At 48.3% G+C, this 22,347-nt stretch overlaps 2 protein-coding genes across 4 annotated transcripts in view; both read left to right on the top strand.

Moving 5' to 3' along the window:
* HM13 (histocompatibility minor 13) overlaps positions 1–22,347 on the top strand; it is a 42,628-nt gene that overhangs the window by 16,659 nt on the left and 3,622 nt on the right. For all 3 annotated transcript variants that reach the window (XR_010022989.1, XM_063091614.1, XM_063091626.1), the window contains exons 4-10: positions 4,814–4,902; positions 7,874–7,959; positions 8,035–8,160; positions 8,891–8,948; positions 12,395–12,478; positions 16,054–16,090; positions 18,114–18,216. Coding sequence is in view for 2 of the 3 variants with exons in the window: in XM_063091614.1 (XP_062947684.1) it covers positions 4,814–4,902; positions 7,874–7,959; positions 8,035–8,160; positions 8,891–8,948; positions 12,395–12,478; positions 16,054–16,090; positions 18,114–18,216 (583 nt within the window). In the remaining variant the exon portion in view is untranslated. The remainder of the gene's footprint in view (positions 1–4,813; positions 4,903–7,873; positions 7,960–8,034; positions 8,161–8,890; positions 8,949–12,394; positions 12,479–16,053; positions 16,091–18,113; positions 18,217–22,347) is intronic.
* MCTS2 (MCTS family member 2) lies at positions 6,029–7,779 on the top strand. The gene has a single exon (XM_063091637.1). The coding sequence runs from the start codon at positions 6,347–6,349 to the stop codon at positions 6,890–6,892; it is 546 nt and encodes a 181-aa protein (XP_062947707.1). The 5' UTR covers positions 6,029–6,346; the 3' UTR covers positions 6,893–7,779.

The following is a 22,347-nucleotide window of genomic DNA, read 5'->3' on the forward strand; positions in this document are numbered from 1 at the left end:
CGCCGCGGGTTCGGATCCTATATAGGACTGACCAGTGCACTCACTGGCTGAGTGCCGGTCACGAAAAAACGACAAAAAAAAAAAAAAAAATAAGTTAGCTGTTGTTATTGTTACCATTACCTGTGTTAACCTGCCAGACAACCTTACATGGTTAGCTTTTGCTTTTAATCCTGTCTCACAGTCAGGGAAACTGAAGCTCAGAGAGGTTAAGAAATTTGCTGGGATCACGCAGCTGATAAGCAACAGAGCCAGGATTCAAACCCAGTTCTGTGTGGCCCCAGAGCCCATCTTCCTCCCACTGCCACCCTGCTCAGATTGCCACACACTCATGTCAGTTCTGTAGCAATGAGTGATCTAGGACAGTGTTCCACAGGGGTTCTGCTGTAAGCATTTTGGACACACCAGTTCTCCACTATGCAGGACTACCTCATGCATTGCAAACAGTTGGCATGGTTGCCCTGCTCACCAAATGGGAATTGTGCCCCCAGTTTGTGACTACAAAGATGTCCCAACATGTTTCTATCTGCCCCCTTGAGGTGGTACAGCCTTGGTTTGAGAACCAAACCATTGATAGACCAAGGACAGCCAGCAGAGCAGGGAAAGTTCCCAGAAGGAAGGAACTCAACCTGAACTCAGCTTTGAAGGGTAGGAAACCTGAAAGAGGTGCAAAGGAGGGAGAGGCCAGGCCAGGAGCTGGAAAGTCTGTGCACATTGAGAGCACAATTAGGATCTTCCCAGCATAGTCAGAAAGCTAGAGAGGAGAAGCAGGATCTGCTTACAAAGGCATTGAAAGCCAAGGTAAGCATGGCCTCATTCCTCTACGCACGCTGTCAGTCAAGAGCATGGGCTTAAGAGGCAGATAGCCCTAGGACCAAGGCCTGGCTCTGCCCCTGCTCTGTAATTTGTGTGAGTTGCTCAAGCTGTCTGAGCATCACTTTCTTCACCTATAAAATGCAGAGACTACAAGTACCTCCTCATAGAGGTGTGAGAAGGATCAAACGAGCCGCTGTCTGTAACATACCTAGAGCACAGTGCCAAACACACAGTGAGCTGAGTAGCTGGCCAAGGTTACATAGTAGGGACTTCAACTCTGGTCTTTTGGCTGAGTTCAGTGTAGTCTTCACCTTCAGTGACCCTTCACCCATAGAATCTTCTTCTAGCTAGCGTGGGAGGATTCTGGTTCAGCCCCCCATCCTGAAAAGTAAAGGCCCAGGGAACCTGAGTGACTTGTACCCAGCAAAATAGTGGCAGGCTCAGTCATCCTTATTCACATGACAGACCTGTCCTTTCATGATGGGCCTGGGTGGGAATGGTCATTTCCAGGCACTGGGTCCCCTCCTTTCCCATGCTGATTAGGATCCTTCCCCCAACTCTAGCCCATCCCACCCCAGCATCTGTGAGTTCTCCCCATAGCCCAACCTCCACCTCAGAGTAAGAGAACTAAGTACATTTTGAAAGCCACTGTTAGGCCATGTGCTGGGGAATTGATTATTTCATCTTATCTCAACAACCCTGCAAGAGAGATCTTATCCCTACCCATCTGCCCAAGCAGGATATTTCGAACCTCTATCATTTTGATACCAAAGACTTTTTTTTCCTTTTAGAATAATAACTGAGGGACATTGTCCCAAATTTCTCATAGATTAGCCAAGAAATAATTGTCTGTCTTTTAATCAATTCATAATTTTTAGTGATAGATATTATTAACAGAAAATAAAACCAACGGCAGCTAAAATTTGCACACAGTAAAATTTGTTAGTGACTAGAGAAACTAACAGAAGAATCATTTTCTTAATAAAATTTAGAGCAATGAAATTTCACCCTGGAAAATCAGACCTTGTAAAAATAATGGATGGCCATGGGCAGAAGAGATGCCAAACCTGTCCACTGAAAAAATTTGATAGAGCCAAAAACTGTCAGATGAATGAGATCATTACTGTAAAATTTACTTGGAAAAGAACTGAATCCAATGAAAATAATTTTAGTAAAAAGGAGAAAGGTATAATTTAATCATGCTTTTCAGAAAGTTGATCCAAGAATTAAATTGACTTTTGTTCTTCAATTAAATTGAGTTTTCTTTTTTTCCCCCCCCCCCCCCCTTGGCAGTTGGCTAGTAGCACCACACTCTGCCAAGTGAGCTAATCGGCCAGCCCAAAACTGAGTTTTCTTAAATACTTTCTCAAAGAAAGTCTGTAGTGTTGTTAGAATTTTGATGAGCTGATTATATCCACAAACTTACAGTCAAACCTTCCTCAGGATCTAATCAAGGAAGTCCGAAGTTACCAGACTGGGAAATTGAGATTCAGAGGGGTCATGTGACCACCAAGATTCACAGCTGAGAAGGGCAGAGGGAGGTTTTGAGCCTGGGTCTATGACTCCAGAGCCAGTCGTCTTTCCAGTTTTGGCAAAAGGGAAGGGGAAGGGAGAGCTTAAAGAGGGCGGGCTGGCTACCCTCTCCCAGTAGACCCGTGGTTGGCTGAGGTTCTCTTAGGGTCCCTTCTACCTTCCCCAGGGCAGTTTGGGAATAAACCACAGCTTTGGGTATTAGAGGAAGGTAGGGGCCACAGCCTGCCTTCACCCTGTACTATCACCAAGACTCAAGCCCAAGCCAAATCCCAGACATCCTCCCTGCCAAGGGAGCCTTGGCTTGTTTTTATCACCTCTGACTGGGCTCATGCCCTTCCCAGCTGACCTTTAGAGGAAAAAGGGCCCAAAAGGCCCAAATCTGCCACATCACCAGTTTCACTGACCCTTACCTTCTACCCCCAGGGGAGAAGGGCACCAGGATGTGGTTTCTCAGTGGGAAGCAGTGACCTTTAGGTTTGACCTGAGCCATTGAGAACCAGAAAGAATCTCTGCCTACTACAAAAGTCTGCATTCAAAGTCATCCAGCAAGCATTTACCAGACACTTCCCAGGCACCAGGCCTGGCATGGGTTGGGTGATGAGACAGGGCTCCTGCTCTCAAGTTCACAGACCCACACCAGCCAGGTCGCTTAACTCTTCCCCTGTGTTATCCAGCAGCCCTCTTTTCTCAGAGTAACAAAGGCATCAGTCTAAAGACTTGAAGTTGAAGCTGCATTTAAGCTTACAGGATACCAGGCACTCATTTAATCCTCTTAATAACACTATGAGAAAGGTATTGTTTTAGTGTTTCAGATGAGAAAACAGTTGCAGGGAGCAGTGAAGTAACTTTCCCAAGATCACACTGTTAATAAGAGGCAGAGCTGGGATTTGAATCCAGGAAGTCTGCTAGCTTCCAAATGCACTTTCTTACCCATCACATTCTGCTCGTTGAGAAGCTAAGCACCAAGCTCTGAAGGAAGAGGCCATACTGCAGTGAAGGGCTTAGGCTGCCTCTCTGCCTCTGCCCTTACCTACGCACACCCTGGCTTCAGAGTCCCGCAAAAGTGATTCAGCAAACTGAGCTGAAAATAGCTTCCAGCCTCATCCACCTAGCGTCTGCCTGCCACCTCCTCAGAGACCTGCTGTGGAAGCCTACTTCTGATTCCATCCTTGTGCCTGCCACATCTCTGTTCACAAAGCTTCATTCACACCACAGCCCTGCAGCCTGGGGGGGATTGGCTGTTGGACTAGTGGGGAAACTGAGGCCCAGAGATGGTTCTTGAATCTGCATCTTTCTGTAAGCTACCAGTGTCTTAAAGAGAGAGCTCCCATTTTCCTGCCTTTACCACTGTGACCTGGGTACTCCTGGCCTGCCTCCATTTATCTATCACTTGGAAAGACCATTTCTGGATATGCCTACCTCATTAGTCTTTATCAGTCTGTTGTTGTCAAATGCTTTCAAGCTCATGCTCTGGAGGAGTGTGCCATAATGGCAGAAGCTCACAATTCTTTGCATCCCAGCTGCAGGCCCAGTGCTGGACTAAGCATCTCACCTGCCTTCTCATATTTTCACAACCCTTTGGGATAGGTGGTATTATTATCCCTACTTACAGGTGAGGACACTGATGCCCAGGGAGACTGAACCACTGGAGCGGCTTTCCCAGGGCCACACGGCTGGTGTGGGCATAACAGGCTTCAGAGCTGGGCTACCTGCACTTATAGCTGCTCCATAGTACTGCCACCCCCGGGACCAGGCTGGACCAAGAGGCCCTGGTTTGCTAATCTCTCCATTCCCTGCCTGGCCAGGAAGTGGGGTGTGCTGGGTAATCAGAGGGAATGCTTCTAGAAACAAGGCCAAGCTGGTCCTGAGCAACAGAGGCCACATGGAAGGAGTGAATATGAGGGTGATCTCACACTGGAGGCTGTGATTCATGTAGCTGATTGATTCCAGCCAAGTTTGTAAAATTCTCAGGTCTGTTGCTGGGGAGCAAAATAATAAGTCATGGAGTGGGGTGGGGGTGACTTATCAGGTCATCTGGCTTGATCCATCTGGAAGGGAGTCCAGGAATATGCTTCTTGACAACAGAATCTCATACAGGTGGTGCATGGGCCAGACTTTGGAATCCATTGCTCTCCCAAAAACTATCTTAACGTGAAATTCTGTCTGCCTCTGCTTTGTATTTCTTTGGTGGTAACAAAGAGGCAGTAAGGAAATTACTAGGAGTCCAGAGACCTAGGTCTCAGCTCAGATATTGGCTCCCTGCGTTGACCCTGGGCAAATCCCTTATCTAACTACGCTCTGAGGGCCTCTGTTTCCACATCTGTAGAGTGGGAACAGTAGCACCTACCTATCAAGGCAGCTGTGAGGGTGCCAGATGACAGCTATAAATGGGTACTGGGGGAAGAGGGTAGGTCTGTGATTGCCCATGGGGGCTCTGTTTGCCGACCTGCTTTGTCTTTCCTTCCAGCCCGTTCATGAATAAGTTTTTTCCAGCCAACTTCCCAAATCGACAGTACCAGCTGCTCTTCACACAGGGCTCTGGGGAGAACAAGGAAGGTCAGTACTGCCCACTTTCCCCTATAGGGTGCTTCAGTGTTTTCTATCTCCACTCCCCTTTGTCTCTCCAGTTTTGGAGTTCTCCGGTAGGATGAGTGATGGAAAAGGTGGGCTGTAGGATCTCACGGCCAGGGTTCACACCCCAGCTCTGCTGTTACCTAGACATGAGGCTCTGGGTTAATGCCTTACCTCTGAGCATTGGGTATTTTTGTTAGGTGTTTTTGTTTTTGTTTTTGTTTTTGTTTTTCATCTGTAAAATGAAAGTCATAATCTAGTACCTCCTTCATAGGCACGTTGTTAGGACTGCAAGTCAATTATGAGTGGAAAGCATTCAGCACACTGCCTGGCTCATAGTAAGCACTCAGTAAAAACTGGCTGTCTTGAGTATATTTATCGTGTTTCTTATTTGTGTGATTACTCTTCTGCCTAAGCCTTGAAAAGGATGGTCCATGGTTTTAAAAAAATAAAAACTGGGCCAGGCCAGCCCATGGCTCAGTTGGGAGAGTGTGGTGCTGATAACACCAAGGCCACAGGTTCGAATCCCTATATAAGGATGGCCGGTTAGCGCACTTGGGAGAGCGTGGTGCTGACAACACCAAGTCAAGGGTTAAGATCCCCTTACCGGTCATCTTTAAAGAAAAAAAAAAAAATTGAAAACTGAGGAAGGGGGGTGGGGGTGCTGGAGTTTGTGGGTTTATTAAGATATGCGTTCGAATGCTACATAAGATTATCAATGGCTTGACCAAATGGAAGGTATTTCTCTCACGTAAAATTCTAAGCTTGTGGAATGGACTCTCACTGGTGCCTAGCACATTCTGCCTTGTCCCTAGAGGTAGGCGATTTCACGGGATTCCTTTTTTCATCTCTAATGCATCTGTACCAAATAAATGATTGCTTATTTTTTAAAAAAAGATAAAGCGTGCACCATAGAGTTCAGGGTCCCACGTCTCATCTGTCTCGTGCTCCGCCATACTCAGGGGTGGCCCTCGACTCCAGGATGGCGACCATCGCTCCACATTCCAGCCAGAAGGAAGGAGAGGCATCCATATCACGGGCGCATTTAGCTACAGGGGAAGCTGGAAAACGTGGCCATGATCAAATCGGTCCTGTGTCCAGTTAGAAATCATGAGGACACACCCCGCTACTCTTCCCGTCCTGCAGCTAGAATTGCTGTATGGCTCCTTCCTCCTTAAGTCCCGCCCCTTCCGCTACCCCCTCTGGAGAAGAACCGGTAGTCGGAGGAGAGCAGGCGAGCTTCCACGCGGCATCGGAGGAGGAGCGGAAGTAGTCCGATTTCACGAAGCCGTAAGGCGCACTGGCTGTCTCGCCTTCCGGTTCACGACAACGGCTTCAACCGTCCGATCCGGACTAGCTCGAGCGCCGGGATCTGCCGGACACTTGGTGGTTCAACTTCTTTCTGATTCCGGCCCTTTCACCCGGGATCATGTTCAAGAAGTTTGATGAAAAGGAGGATGTGTCCAGTTTCATCCAGCTGAAAACCTCGGTTATTAAGGGGATTAAGAACCAACTGATAGAGCAGTTTTCAGGTATTGAACCATGGCTTAACCAAATTATGCCTAAGAAGGAATCTGTCAAAATAGTTCGATGCCACGAACATACAGAAATCATTACAGTAAATGGAGAATTACTTTTTTTTAGACGAAGGAAGGGGCCTTTTTATCCAACCCTAAGGTTACTTCACAAATATCCTTTTATCCTGCCACACCAGCAGGTGGATAAAGGAGCCATCACATTTGTACTCAGTGGAGCAAATATCATGTGTCCAGGTTTAACTTCTCCTGGAGCTAAGCTTTATCCTGCAGCAGTAAACACAATTGTTGCAGTCATGGCAGAAGGAAAACAGCATGCGCTGTGTGTTGGAGTCATGAAGATGTCTGCAGAAGATATCGAGAAAGTCAACAAAGGAATTGGCATTGAGAATATACATTATTTAAATGATGGGCTGTGGCACATGAAGACGTATAAGTGAGCCTCAGAAGGAATGAACTTGGCCTAAATATGGATATTGTGTTGTATGTGTGTTTGTATCTGTGTGTGACAGTATGAAGACAGTGCCAGTGTGGTTATGCTGAGTAAACCAAACAGATGCTTTAAAAAAAAAAAAAATCAGGGTGCTGTTACCACAGAAGAGAAACAGAAACTAGAGGACAAGCAGCAATCTGCCATACTCTGGATCTGAAAGGAGTGGCTGCATTGTGACCCTGCACAAGCTCCACCATCTCTCTGGGCTTCCACATTAGGAAACTTGGGAGCGATCAAGAATTGGTCTGACATTAGGATTTCTACCCGAGGGCTCCCCTCAAGAGCAGCCTTAGGGACTCGACTCCTCCTGCCTTTTTGCAGGCCTCCATCATCACCTTTTTCTTCCCCCTATGCTAGTGAGGTAGAGCTGCCAGCAACCTTCTTGATTCCTTTCGTGGCAAAGTAGAAAGATTCCAGAATGAACTAGGACCTTACTAAAGACCTAGACTCAGAGGCAGCTGGCATTGATTGAGCACCCACTGTGTGCCAGGCACTGTGCTGAGTGCATTGTAAGGACCATCTGCTCACAGCAGCTCTGTGAGGGAGGTGCTGTTATCCCTTTCTTACAGATGAGGAAACTGAAGCTCAGAGAGGGAACTGCCTCCCCCAAGGTCACCCAGCTACAAGTGGCAGAGCCTATGTTTCCAACACCAAAGACCACTTCCCACTGACCCTGTTCCAGGGTTGTATTCTCTCTGGGCCTCCATTCCCTCTTATAGGAAATTGGAAGGGTTAGGGTGGCTCCAGTGAGCTCTCCCCATCCTGGAACTCCCACCAGTGTGGCGTGGCTGAGGCTGACCCTTCCCCTGCCCCCCAACCTGAGGGCATCTGACAGTGCCCACAGCCATGCCCTCCTCCGTCCAGGGGCTGACAGGTGGGAGGGGCAGCCCCGCCCCGGGGAGTGGACTTACCCGGCCTCTCTGCTCAGAGATCATCAATTATGAGTTTGACACCAAGGACCTGGTGTGCCTGGGCCTGAGCAGCATTGTTGGCGTCTGGTACCTGCTGAGGAAGGTGAGTAGCCAGAGCCTGGGGTGACAGGGCAGGGTGGGAGTACAGAGAGCTGGTCTCACTCCCACCTTTCCCCAGCACTGGATTGCCAACAACCTTTTTGGCCTGGCCTTCTCCCTTAATGGGGTGGAGCTCCTGCACCTGAACAATGTCAGCACTGGCTGCATCCTGCTGGGTGGACTCTTCATCTACGATGTCTTCTGGGTGAGTCAGGCAGGGACACCAAGGATGTCCAACTTTGGGGCCCCCTCACTTTCCTACTTTCCTGCCTCTCTGGCCCAAGTGGCAGTCATCTGCTGAACAGCAACTGCCTTGGACTGGAAGTCAGGACCCCAAAACAGGTTCTCTCCGATATCATCTGTGAAGTAGCCAGAGAGAGCAGATGCCACCTCTTACTGTGTCCACGCTGCCTGGTGTCTTCTTCCTCACAATGACCCTGACAGTGTTATTACTTAATCACATGTCTCCTCAGCAAGAGAGTCGAGACTCAGAGAAGTTCAGGCAGGGGTGGCAGAATGCTGTTGAATGGGCCCAACCAGGGCACTGACCTGGGAGGACAGAGGCCAGCTGTGCTAAGGGACCTATCACACTCACTCTGCAAGGCATCTTGGAGAGATCGAGGTCAGCCTGACTCAGGCACCCTTTCCCTGGCCCTAGGCAGCCTCTTTTCCCCTTGAGAGGGGTAGAGGACTTTTATCTTTTGGGAGGGGCAGAACCCTGAAGAAACACAGACTACCTGGCTTGGGCCATCAGAGGTCCTTTCCATACTCCTTTAAATTTCCCCTCTTTCTTGCCATCTGCTCTGGAGCCCCTCCCAGCTCCCTGCCCCACTCCCAGCAGATCTCAGGCAGCAGCACATCCAGAAGCCTAGGGACAGCGATTCTTTCCCTCCCAGCCCCTCACTTCCTTCCAGATTCCTCTCTTCTCCTTTTAGGTATTTGGCACCAACGTGATGGTGACAGTGGCCAAGTCCTTTGAGGCACCAATAAAATGTAAGTGACTACTCCCACCACTGGGAACCCCCCTGCCCCCCTCTGCTGGCCCATGGCCTCCTGGTCCCTGTTTTGGAGAGTACCTCTCCCTTAGCTCTTCGCCACACACCTCTTCCTCCTCCGAGCTCTCATGCATCTCTCCAGCCTGGTTTCCCTCTCCTCACTGATTCATCTGGCTGTTTTCACCAGTAGCCTACCTGCCCAGGCCCAGCCTCTGGCCACTTGGTCACACTGCAGTGTGGTGTGAGATGAGCAAGCACAGAAGGGATGCGTTTAAAGCAGTCCGTGGTGAGGCATGCCGGGGCTTTCCAGAAGAGGAGACCTCCACCCTGAGACCTGAAGTACTCCTCACTGGGATGCCCTCAGCACCTGTACTGTCCTCTGTATCTCACACTGCCTTGGTTTTGTTCTTCAGTGCAACCACTGTTTATAAGTGTTAGAGAGTCCACCTATAGGAGGGAAACTTTGTTATCACAGTACAGCAAGCACAGGAGTAGAACAGCTCAGGGTTGGGCTAATGACCTTCAATGGAGTCACCAAGAACCAAGGTTACCTCAGTCCTCCCACCCCACCGTTCTCCACGTGTCCACCTGTCCCTCAGCTCATCCCTTCATGGTCCCAGGATGGCTGCCACAGTTCCTTAGCACTGAGACTCCTCACACAGCCATGTCCAGAGGCAAAAAGGGGAAACTTCCGGGGTACTTCAAAAAATTCACGGAAAGATTCGTGTTATCTTTCAGTTCTACTTTTTCATGAACTTTTTGAGGTACCGTCATGTGTCTCCCTTTCACCAGAGAATTTCATCAAGTTCCCCCCTGCAGCCTCACTCTTATTTCATTGGCCAAAATTGGGTCAAGGGCCCAAGTCCGAACCATTCATTAGCAACGGGGAATGGAAACACATGATTAGGATGGAGTCTAAGACTCAGACTAATCAAGAATCACCTCTTGGGATCATGAACCTCAAAGGGGGACAGGATGAGTCGGGCATAATAGCAAGGAAGAAGAGGAGGGCACTAGTAGGAAGGCCGTTCCCAGAGAGTGCATGTCATGGAAGCGTGGGCTTATGGCAGTGGGCAGTCGGAGTGAAGTAAACTCAGGGAATCAAGAAATAGCTGTCTTTCTCAGGGTCTCATCCTCATCCCTGCAGACAGGTTTTCTCCACTGGTGGTGGGGAGGTCATGGCCACAAACTCCTCCTAAATTCTGTGGTCCCAGCTCAGTGACCATATAGGAAAACAACTTTCTCTCAACTTTAACCCAAATAAATCTGTGGGGCCTGGCCTGGCTCGTCCTCATCTCCCCAGCAGGATGTTGGAGGATCGTGATGGACAGGCCTGGGGCACTGCCCTTTTCCAGTGCCACGGGCAGTGTTTGAACTGGGAGCCCCTCAGAACCAAGTATATAAGGGGAGGGCAGTTGTCCAGAGCAAGGGAACAGATGCTGGGCAAACCAGAACATTAGTTATTCCCGTCCTTTGATGGATATGCCCATGGGGTGTAGGAGCCTAGAGATTCCAGCCAAGGTGTCAAGAAAAGCTTTCCTGGGTTATGAAGGGTAAGTAACACAGTTATTGAGCATGCAGGGGCAGTATGGGTGTTTGAAAGAGAACCTCAGCTTCACCAAGAGGCTGGAGGCAGGAAAATGTATGGAAGGGCCCAGGAAGCAGAGTCAGGGAGGGAGTATGGCTGAGTTCAGAGGAGCAGCAAGAAAGAGGCTGGAAAGAGGAGCTGAGGCCAGATTTAAGGAAGCCGAGGACACTGTGCCTCAAGGAGCTTGGACACTGCCTAATAGGCAGTGGATGAGCCATCAGGAGGCTCTGAGCAGGGAAATGATTCTGTCATATTTGGTTTTTGATGCCTGGGATCTGGTTTTCTGGGTTGGGGAGAAGACCCATTGCCTTCTACTGGCAGGACTAGAGCTCAGAGGCAGAAAAGCAGAATAGTTAAGTGCACATATGCTGAAGTCAGGCTGCCTGGCTTGAATCCCAGCTCTCCCACTTGCTGACTGTGTAGTCTTGAGGAGGAGACTTTAACCTCTCTGAGCCCTGGTTTCCACATCTGTAAAATGGAGACAGTGGTCTCTGCTGCTCAGAAGTGAATGGTACGAGGATTGAGAGGATCGAATGAGGAAAGCTGCACATCATCATGCACTGCACATTCAAGGCAGGAAGCAGCAGACAGGGCAAGACCATCGCTGTGTTTATTAGGGAAGCACAAGCTCACCCAAAACTTCTATTGTACCTGTGCGTATGTGTCATTGGCCAGGGCTAAGTCATGTGGCCACACCTAGCTGCAAGGGAAGTCAGAATTCGGGAACAAGATTGTCCTGATTGGCTAAGCCTTATATCGTACTTGATCGATTCATCCCCTGCGAAAGCTGCCTCACACCAAATTGAACTAGGTTAGTAAAGAGGGTGTGGGGTAGCAGTTAATAATGTTTGCAAATCATCTAATCCTCACTACAGCTCTGTGAGTATATACCAATTCTGTTATACCCATTTCACAGGTGGGAAAACTAAGGCAGTTAGGAAACCTGTGCAAAGTCACAGCAGAGCCAGGATTCAGACCCACGCAGTTATACCAGCCAGCCACAAAAAAAAAAAAAAAACCCACACAGTCAGACCCTAAAGCCCACTTGTAGCTGCTCTTCTGCTTGCAAGGCCCTCTTGCTGTAACTGGACAGAGTGAGGCATTTCTCCCTAATCTGTATATATCCAAACAAGCCGTCCAGCAGGATTTCTAAGTGAAAGGCTTTAAGCAGGGAATTTACAGGTGTGTGACCTTTTCTCCCTCAGCAAATAGTCATGCACCACATAATGATAATTTGGTCAGCAGCAGACCACATATACAACAGAGGTCCCATTTGATTATAATGGCCGTACCATATAGCCTAGGTGTGTAGCAGGCTATACCATCTACGTTTGTGTAAGTGCACTCTGATGTTCACACCACAGTAAAATTGCCTAATGACGCCTTTCTCCAAATGCATCAATATCATTGAATGATGAATGACTATACAGGAGGATCCTGTGGGTCAGGTTCACCCCACTTCAGAACAAGGGCCACCATCTGTTTACCCCTGTCGTAGTGAAATGGAGAACCTTTTAGATGTCAACACTGGGTGGCTCTTTTTTTTATATACTGGGCTTTAGAGTTGATTGCCTTTAACCATAGGGTTCTGTACCTATAAAAAGGCATTGAAATTGTATAGTATATGAGTTATAGCTCAATAAAGGCATTAAACCGTTGGCCTAGATGACCCCAGATTCCTCCCTGCTCTGACCAGCTGTGATTCCAGATGGAGACCTTGCCCTTCAGCCTATCACCTCCCCATTCCCCCACCCAGAAACAGAAATGTGTGAGTTTCATACAACAGGGGTAGGGGGCTAGGAGTCAGAGTAAGCTGGACTTGAGCCAACTCCTTACATTCCTGCCTCTGCCTGCAGTGGTGTTTCCCCAGGACTTGCTGGAGAAAGGCCTCGAAGCAGACAACTTTGCCATGCTGGGACTCGGAGACATCGTCATTCCAGGTAACCCTGCCAGAGGTGGGAGGGACATGATACGAGGGGTGGAAAGGGTATTCCCTGGAGCAAGGGGGATTACTACAAAACACAGCCTTACCCGAAGGAAAAGAGAAAAGCTTAGGCTGGGTGATTTCAAACCCCCACCCCTGGGTCAGCCCAGGGTTTGGTGAAGGATTCCACCTCAATACACATTTATGGAGCACTAGTCATGCCAAGCCCTGAGCTGAGCCCTAGAGGGACAGCAGTGAACAAGACTGTCCTCATGGAGCTTCTGGTCTAGGTGAGTAGACGTTACTCAAGAGCTACAAAAATGAAAGTTTAATGACAGACTGAGAATACACTGTGAAAGAACACACTCCATGACAGTCTTAAGGAACTTGACACCTCGCACACACCCCAGTTTTTGCAAGTATCACCAATGTACTATGACTGCCGTAGTCCCCTGCTGCTGCTCCCCTGTGCTGAGTGAGAGGGCTCCAGGGAGAACATACTCTGTGTGTGGACACCTAGGCTCCTGTGTCTGCACACTTGGCAAAGGGACATGTGCGTGCACACCTGCTTGTCTGCACAAGCTGGCCTTTGACCTCCTGTTTGGTAGGTGTGGGTGCTAATCATTTTGCTTGTGGATACTGGCCCAGGAGCCCCTTGTCCACAGTCCCAAGCATGGGCATGCATCCTGTGCGTCCATGGCCTTGTCTCACCTTGGGGCACCAGCAACCCACAGTACCAGTCAGGAGACTAAGGGCAGAGCCGAGCTGCCACTCCGAGGGCAAATAAAGTGGCTGAGGCTCAGATGCCGTGTGTCTGCAGATCTGGGCCTGGTGATAGGTCAGCAAACACCCAAAGGGCACACTTGTTCCCCTAGTCTCAGCAACTCAGAGTCAGACGGTTAGAAGTTCATTTAAAAGAAATCTGGAGCAAATTAAAAGCCAGCTTATTTTCCAGTGTAGGAAGTATAGCAAGTCTGATAACCTTCTGTCTGTTACTCTCATCTTGACAGGTACAGAGGTGGAGCAGACCAGGTCTGTGTGACTGCAAAAGAGGTTACAGTGCAGAACTGCTCTAACAGTAACAATAATAAGATAATCAGGACAGCTGTCGTTTATCAAGCACCTGTTGTGTGCCAAGCACTGTGCTAGTGCTTTTTATACATTATCTTTAGTACTCCTAGCAGCCTTATGAGGTAGAGGGTATTTCCACTTTACGGATGAGGAAACTGAGGTCCAAAGAGATTGTTCAACTCGGCTAAGGCCATAGGGGCAAGAGGGTGTGGGCTTGAACCCAAGTGTTTCTATAATCTTCAGTGCAGTGAGGCAGAGAGACTCACTTTCCTGGAGAAGGCAGCTCCATCAAAGAAATTGAGTCCTGTAAAGCATTTGGCTCACTCTCCAAGGGATGGTCTGTCACAAGCACCCACATAAACTTTCCTGGTGTCCTTGCTGTTCATAGTTTTGGCTTAAGGCATATGCAGGATATCTCTGCATATCCATCTCTCTTCCCACTCCTATATATATATCCCCAAGTTTTTCAGCAGTCACAATAAATTTAAGGTGATTGCATTCTCAGCAAGTCTTGGTGGAGCATTGTTTTGAGGACCAGATGAGCTTATTAGGAGTGAAAGCTCCTGGCAGGGCTCTGACCCCCGAATTAGTTAGAGAACAGTTGTAGAATTCAGCCACAAGACGGCACTGAGTTCTGGGCCTTGTTTCGAGAAAGGCAGAGTTTATCTGCTTTCTCCACCCACCAACTCCCTACTTACAGTCTTCACTGATGATTAACTTGTTTCCCTCTTTAAAATTAATCACATGTTGCCAGGGGGTGCTTTCAGATCGGCACAGATTGTTTTATTCTTGAAAGCCTGCCCTCAACTAAATAAGACTTAGCCTCTACTCAGCATGAACCCAAAGACCAGTGAGGGAGACAGGCACACAGACAGATGTGATGTTTGTGCAACTTACAGAGGCCGGGCTGGCTGGCTGCGTCTCAGGACATTTAGGCTTCTGGGGTGTCTGGGCTTTGTTTTGAAGTGCAGCTGGGAGTGCAGTGAGTGGACCATTCCCCCGTGAGCTCTAGCAGAGCCTCCTAATGATCTGCTGCTTGTTCCTGCTCTTTTCTGCAACCAGGCAGCTGCCACAGGGGTCTTTTACAAAATCTGTTTAGGTTGTTCTCCCACTTAAAACTCTTCCAACATGTTCCCTTACTCAGAAGAAAGGCCCAACTCTTCCCCATGGCCCTTGGGGCCCTGCATGGCTGGTCCATCCCCTGCTTCTCCTGCTCTGTGCTACAGCCTTACTGGCCCCCCAGTCCTTGCCACATCCCCCAAGCCCTCTTTCCTCAGGACCTCTGCACATGCTGTTCCCTCTCTGGCAAGTGTCACTTCAAAGAGGCCTTTTTTCTTCCCACCCCACCCCCCAGCCTGGATATTATCCCCCTTCTCATGATGCAGGAAGACCTTTTCACAGTTATAATCTTACATTGATTTGTGTTACTATTTGAAGTATGTCACAGCATGTCTGTCCCCTGCTCTCTTGGCTGAGTGCTATAGGAGCAATGATTTGGCTTACCCCCGTACTTCCCATAGTGCCTAGTACTTAGTATACACTCAGCATTCGGGCAGACAGACCAGTGTGACACAGTACAGTGCTTTGAGGTACCAGTTCAGTGTAGTCCCAGGCCAAAGCAAATCCTGGGAACTTCTCATTGAGAAATGCGGGGGTGGGGGGGGCATGTTTGTTGGGAGTAGTGAGGGCGACCTTTTGGAGGGGGAGAAGGAGAAGAAGAAAGGGGGAGGGGCAGTTAGAGAAAGGGTGGGCTGAGGGAAGTGATGAGAAATGGAGCAGGAAGATCAAACTGAACACTTCCGTTTAGTTCCATTCAATTTTGGTGGGAGCCACAATGGCAACAAAAGAATGTCAGGCCTATTGGTGACGGCAGATAGTGAAGGCGGGGTGGAGTGGAAAGGTATGAAAGGTCTATCAGAAGGCCCTCTCTCATGCTGTTTCTCATTAGTACAGTTCAAGAGCTTTTAGGAAAACCCGGGAAATGAGAAGCAACCAAGGTTATACATCTGGTATAAAAGAGATCATTAGTTGTTTCCCAATATCTGTATTTCTTTTCATCCTTAGTAAAACCCTCCATGTTTAGGTGGACACATGGCTACCCAGAAGAAGACTACATTTCCCAGCTGCCTTTTCAGTTAGTCCAAAATGAAGACTTCGTGGCTAGAGCTCTAACTGCCATGTTGTACCATGAGGTTGGAGCCATCTGCTGAGGATAGTGGAGGAACAAAGATAGGAATAGCCATAAGCTGGAAGTAGCAGGTCTCTGGGGATCATGGGACACCTGTGTGGACTGCTCTGGATTTATTTTTCATGACAGAGAAATAAACTGCCACTTTGTTTAAGAAAAAAAAGAAAGAAAGAAACAGGATTTCTACTGGCACTTGGAAGTGTTGGCCACACCCTTGGCCCCCAGTTATTGCTACATGACTGGGAACAGCAGGTTGGGGACCAGGACCCAGTCACTTGTTCACTATCCTGCTCCTTCCCTGTCATCCTCTAACCCTGGCTTTCTCCCTGCAGGGATCTTCATTGCCCTGCTGCTGCGTTTTGATATCAGGTAAGCAAGTGAGTTGAGTTGACATCAGGTAAGCAAATGAGGCCTGCCCCAGGCTGGGATTCTTCAGGACATCTCCAGTGGCTTTCAGAAGCCCAGAGGAACTACCTCAGGAGACCAGACCCTCTACTCCCACAGCAGCCAGAACAATTCTGATTTTATCTGCATTGTGCATTTGAAGTTCTTAAGTGTTCAAAGAGCCTGTGGCCAAAGCATTTTTTTAAAAGTTAGGAATCACAAGTGAATAGATTTAAAACCAGAAGGTTCTGGTGGTACTCACAGTGCTTTCTCACTGTGTAACCTTGGCAAGTGGCCTGACCTTTCTGAGCCCACAAGAGTTCTTTCTTCAGGATTACCATAAAAATCTGGAGAGAGTGCTGTCAGCCTGGGATCAAGTCAACGTGTCCCAGCTACTCTAAATGTTTCCTGTCCTCTCCTTACTCACACTCTTTTCAGTCTATTGTAGAAAGTGAGTACAAGGGAGAGAAGGGAGCCATCTTGGATCACTACTTAAAACACAAAAAAGTCACATCTGAGTTAATGCACCTAGGCCTGCTGCCAGCAGGTGGCGCCAGCTACTGCTTTGTCATTTTGTGCTGTCATCCCAGTAAAGGCTTGCTCTGTGTGTGCTTAATTTTGAGGTGGTTTATGGATTTTTCTCAATCTCCTCATGCCCAATAATTGCACAAACAGTAATAGTGTTGACGGTGGTAATGAGAAGCTCAGCATGAGCATCACTGAAATCTAGTTTTCATGTGAAACTTAACTGTTCCCCACTCATACATCTGGGTTATTTGTGTAGTGCCACTTTGGACATCATGAACACATAGACTTACAGACAGCCTTAGGAAGGGACCTGGCCAATTTGTAAGTAGAGGCATGTCTGTGCCAGCCAGCTCTACTTCTGGCTGTTTAGATGGAATGCAAAGAGAAACCCACAAGCGTCCCCCAGGTCGTTGGCTGGAGATAAAGATTCAGCTGCCAGCACCCTCGGAGGTGGAACCTCATTCCTAGCCTGGGCTCACAGGATAAGCAAGACCCCCGCCCACCCAACCCCCAACCCCCAAACTGATTCCAGAATCGGTGCAACATTCCCGAAGGGAATCACTCGCAACCCAACCCTCACAACAGGATAGTTCTGAATGCACTTGCAGCTCAAGGCATCCAGGGCAAGGAGGAAAAGGGATCAGAAGTATTCATTCCACAAATGTTAATTGATTCCATAGTACTTGCTGGGCACTGTTCCAGGTGCTGGGGACATGCAGAGGTTATGGAGCTGGCATTGTAAAGGGAAATCACGTAATGACAATGCCAGGTTGCATGTGGTTTGTCTATTCTGAAGCTGATCTTGGATGAATCACCTCCGGGAAGCTACTGGCATTTTATCCATGCAGCCAGCTTCTACTTAGGTAATAACTTACCTTTGTAGTTTCTATATCTGCGTTTCTCTGGGGGTTTTTTTGGCGGCTGACCAGTACAGGGATCCAAACCCTTGACCTGGGTGTTATCAACACTACACTCTAACCAACTGGGCTAACCAGCTGGCCCTTTATATCCATGTTTCTGAAAGCACCATCTACCTGTATCAGATTCACCTGAGTTGTTTTTCAAAATGCAGGTTCCTTGACATTGCCCCAGACCTATTAGATCAAACTTCCTGGGGACTGGACCTAGAAGTGTGCACTTTTTCATAAGCTTTCCAGATTTTTATGCTTATTAAAGTCTTACAGCCACTGTTCTAAGTTAAGCATTTATATTCACAGCCATTGGGCAGATAGGCTCATGGTCTTTGCATTTTGCAGATGAGTGAACTGAGGCTGAGAGAAGGAAAGTGACTTGTACAAAGACACAAAGCTGGGGGTTGTACCACAGTGCATACCCACTTCCAAACTGCCAGCCCATAGCTCTCATTCCTCCATGCACACACACACAGCTTCCAAGGTCTTCCCCAGCTCCGTTCTCGCAAGAGATATTGCTGCTCTATTCCCTACATCTAACCCTCTTTCTTCCCACACCTTCCCTGAAGCTTGAAGAAGAACACCCACACCTACTTCTACACCAGCTTTGCAGCCTACATCTTTGGCCTGGGCCTTACCATCTTCATCATGCACATCTTCAAGCATGCCCAGGTGAGTAGGACTGTACTGTGTCAGGAATGCTTCCCTGCAAACACCAGGGACTTACAGAGAGTTTATCTGTCACATATGCAAGCAGTCCAGAGATAGGCACTCCCCAGTGGTATGAGAACAGTCATGTCTGTGATTCCCTTGGCATTTCACTTGTGGTTGCAACATGGCTGCCACTGCTCCAGGCAGTGTATGCACATTGGTGGCAAGAAGGAGGAGGAAAAAGCATAGCAGTCGTGTCTGTTACATTCATCAGGAAGCAGAAACTTTCCCAGAACCCTCAGCAGAGTTTTGTCCACATCTCATGGGCCAGATCAGTGCCACATGGCCACCTCAGCAGCAGGAGAATCTAGGAAAGGGAGGGTTTGGCTTCTCAGCCTCAGTAGTGGGGCAGACGGAGAAGAGCAGGAGTGGGGTGGGTATTAGGTGTTTTCAGCCCAGCACCCACCTACCAGATGAATGATGGGTACTGGGTACTGGGCCACCACAGAGTGAGCCAGAAGGGTTGGAAGCCATCAGTGTAGCCTGCAGAGGGGAAGACTGGGAGGAAAAGCGAGCCGACAGGATTACCCTACTGTTCACTGGAAATAATAAGTGCTCCTGTTTGTTAAGTACTTCCCACATGCCAGGCCCTGTACTCATGAGAGTCCTTGTAATGAACAGATGAGGAAATGAGTTCAGGTGCCACACAGCAAGTATGTGGTGGAGCCTGGATTCAAACCGAGTCAGCATGAAAATCAAGGCCAGGTTCTGAAGCCCTGGCCATGGGAAAGGCAGTACAGAACAGAGGCTAAGGGAGCCCCATTGTGAATTCAGACTCCATCTAACTATGGGACTCTAGGCAGGTTGCTAACAAGTTATGCTTTTTTTCATCGATTAGTAAAAACAGAAAATAGAAATAATTAATAGCCAGCTTGGAGTTGTTTGAGGATGAAATGAGTTAATAGAAGAGCTCAGAACCGCACCAGGCCCAGTTAGTATTAGCTGTCATTGTTTCTATTCCCTCTCCCCCTCCCTGCCCCAGCCACAGAGGAGCTGCCTTTGATTTAATCACAAGAGCTGTGTGTTGATCACTCTGTGCCAGGCACTGTGCTCAGCCCTTTTGCTCATTAACTCATTTAATCCTTACAGCACTCCCCTGAAGGAAGTACCGTTTTTATCCTTATTTTACAGAAGGTCCAAGGTCCCCTAACCCATAGGTGGAGGGAGAAACCAAGAACTGGTGGGAAACCACCTGCCACTCACTTCTGCTCCAAACAGCCTCAGAGGCTGTGCAAGCTGAGAGTGACATGCACTTGGCAAGGGGGTCATATATTGGAGGAGGTCTGTGCTCCAGCTCTCAGCCCCATGTTAAGATTCCAAGCCCAGAGCCATTCTCCCAGTGGTCACCAGGTGGCAGGCTTGCCTTCTGCCCAGCTGGACTCAAAGGAGGACCCCATTCAGAGTTTTCATGCATGCAGGAAGCAGGGGCAAGTAAGATGGTCCTCTCCTTTGTGGGGAAACTGCAGCCCTGAGACAAAAGGAGATTTCCCCAGATCACACAGCAAGGCAAGCTGGGCCCCTGCCGGAGCCTTGGACTCTGGGCTCCAAACTCCTGACCCAGCCTGATAACCAGGCCTGTGCTCCTTCCAGCAGCAGCCCAACCCTTCTCCCCAGTCATCCAAGTGGGTTTCTCCCTGAAATCCTTCCTGGGAAGGGGATATAGGACACAAGGGGAACCCCACCCTGTCTAAGACACAGGCACTCCCACTGCCACTATTGCCCTAGGTAGAGGTCACTCATTTACCCTCTATCAGAAACCCACTCCAAGCCAGGAGCTAGCAGCCCCCTTAGGAAGGCCCTCAGAGAGATTGGGTGTAACATCATTTTACAGAGGGAGTGACAACCCAGAGAAGGAAGTAGTTTAGCCGTAATCAGACAGCAAGGCCAAGTCCCGATGGAAAGCCAGGAATGCTGACCTCCAGCTCACGGCCCCAAGCTATACATTCCAGCTTATCCTTAACACTGATTTTCTTTGGAGACATTCCCTGATGCTATGACAGAAAAGAAAATAATACTGGCTTGTATCTTCTGATAATAGCAAACTTGCTGCCTCCCAAAGGAGCCCCTCAGTGGTTGTCAGCTCAGGTGAGGCAGGCCTAGGAAGAGTACTGAATTTCTACCCACCTTCCCCTGAAAGCCGTATATTTTGCCTAGTCTGGCTTTGGTGGAGAGGATGCACTAGGCTTAGAGACAGAGGAATCTGGGTCCAAATCCTGACAAACTGTGGTTTTAGACAGATCCTTCTCCCTGCTATGATCCTCAGTTCCCTATAAGATCAGTATGAGATATACTTTATGTACTTTTCAGAAATTAATTTTTTTGTATGTGGCTGACTAGTAAGAAGACAGAAATTAATTTTTTTTTTTTTTTTTTGGTGGCAGCTGGCCGGTGCAGGGTTCCAAACCCTTGACCTTGGTGTTATCAGCATCATGCTCTAACCAAGTGAGCTAACCAGCTAACCCCTAGAAATTAAATTTTAATACATTTGTGTTTGTTTCATTTTCTGTTTTATTAATTTCTGCTTTTGTTTTCATTATTTTGTTTCTACTTTTTGGGTGTTTGTTCTTTTTCTACCTTTTTTATTTGAAAGCTTAGATTATTTTAAGTCTTTCCTGTTTTATAATAAATTCATTCAGGGTTATAAATTTTCCTCTTAGTACCACTTAAGCTGCCTCTCACAGGTTTTGGTGTGGGCCTTTGTCATTGTGATTTTTTCACTTTTGGCTCAAAGCCTAGTTCACAGCAAAGACCTGATGCTACTGGAGAAGCACAGTTGCCCAGGTTCAAATCCCAGCTTAGCCACTTATCCTTGTGACCTTGGGCAAATCATTTCCCTTCTGTGAATCTCAGTAACATCCTTATAAAACTCAGATCCTAATACTTAGGTACTATTAGAGTCAAGGATAATATATATAAAGTGATGTGGTTCACAGCCAACTCGTGGCAAATGCCAAGAAATGGTCTGAAGGTCAGGTTCGTGGGAGTGGAGGGAGGATTCTTTTGTTCTCTGGCCATGGGCTGCCTTTGTGTTAAGAATGATGTCTCCTCACCCACTCCATTCATCTCCCAGACACCCTCTTAACTTTGTGAGCACTCGTTAAAGAGCCATTCACTTAGTATTTACCAGGCCCTCTTCTGAGTGCCAGACATACAGCAGTGAACAAGACAGCTGTGGACCCTGCATTCATTGAATTCACAGCCTAGCAGGGGAGGGAGACCAGTCTGCAGTGGCACAAGGATGTCCCATACAAACTGCTGGGGAATGCTGTGAGGGAGAATTAGAGGGGATTCTGAGTGTGTGCAGCAAAGGGACCTGGCCTGCTACTTCCTGACAGAAGTAACATCTGAGCTGAGGTCTGGAGGAGGAGGATTTGCAGAGTTGGGGGGAGCATCCCAGGCAGCAGAAACTGCACGTGGAAAAGTCCTATGGCTGGAGGTGACAAAGAGGCTGGAGAAGGAAGTGGGAGTCACATCTCATAAGGCCTTCAGGCCACTGAGAGCATTGGGGTTTTGGAGAGGGTTGAACATTGGAGTGATATCCACTTTTCAGATGCTGCAAAGAAAAGAATGGCCTTAGAGTCTAGCATCCCCAGGTTCAGTCCTCAGTTTAACATTCAGACCTCAGAAGCCTGGGCTATTCCCTTCCTCCTAAAGTATCAGCCTTCCTCCTCTACAAAAGGACCGTCACAAGGGATGTGGAGATGGGCTGAAGTACTCCTGGGAGGGCTGAGCTCAGTGCCTGCAGTGGGTGCTCCATGAACAGGGGCTCTTAGTATAATTCTCTTTTTCTCCAAACCCAGCTTTGCCAGTAGTCTCAGCATAGACACTGGGGGCCAGATCACTTGGATGTGAATCCTGGTGGAACCAGTGACCAACTAAGACACCTTAATGCAGGCTGCAGCAAGTGCTGCATATACAGCAGTTATGTCATCATCGTCATTATAACAGCATCTGCTGGGGCATTTGCTAAAATGCAAACTTCCAGCCCCAGACCTAGGGAAGCAGAGTCTCTGGGAAGAGGACCAACTCAGGTGGTTGTATTTTGAAACTGGCGTCCCAGGTGATTCAAGTGCTGGAACCCTTGAATCTCTG

The sequence above is a fragment of the Cynocephalus volans genome, chromosome 1, assembly GCF_027409185.1.
Source record: "Cynocephalus volans isolate mCynVol1 chromosome 1, mCynVol1.pri, whole genome shotgun sequence".
NCBI classification, from domain to species: domain Eukaryota; kingdom Metazoa; phylum Chordata; class Mammalia; order Dermoptera; family Cynocephalidae; genus Cynocephalus; species Cynocephalus volans.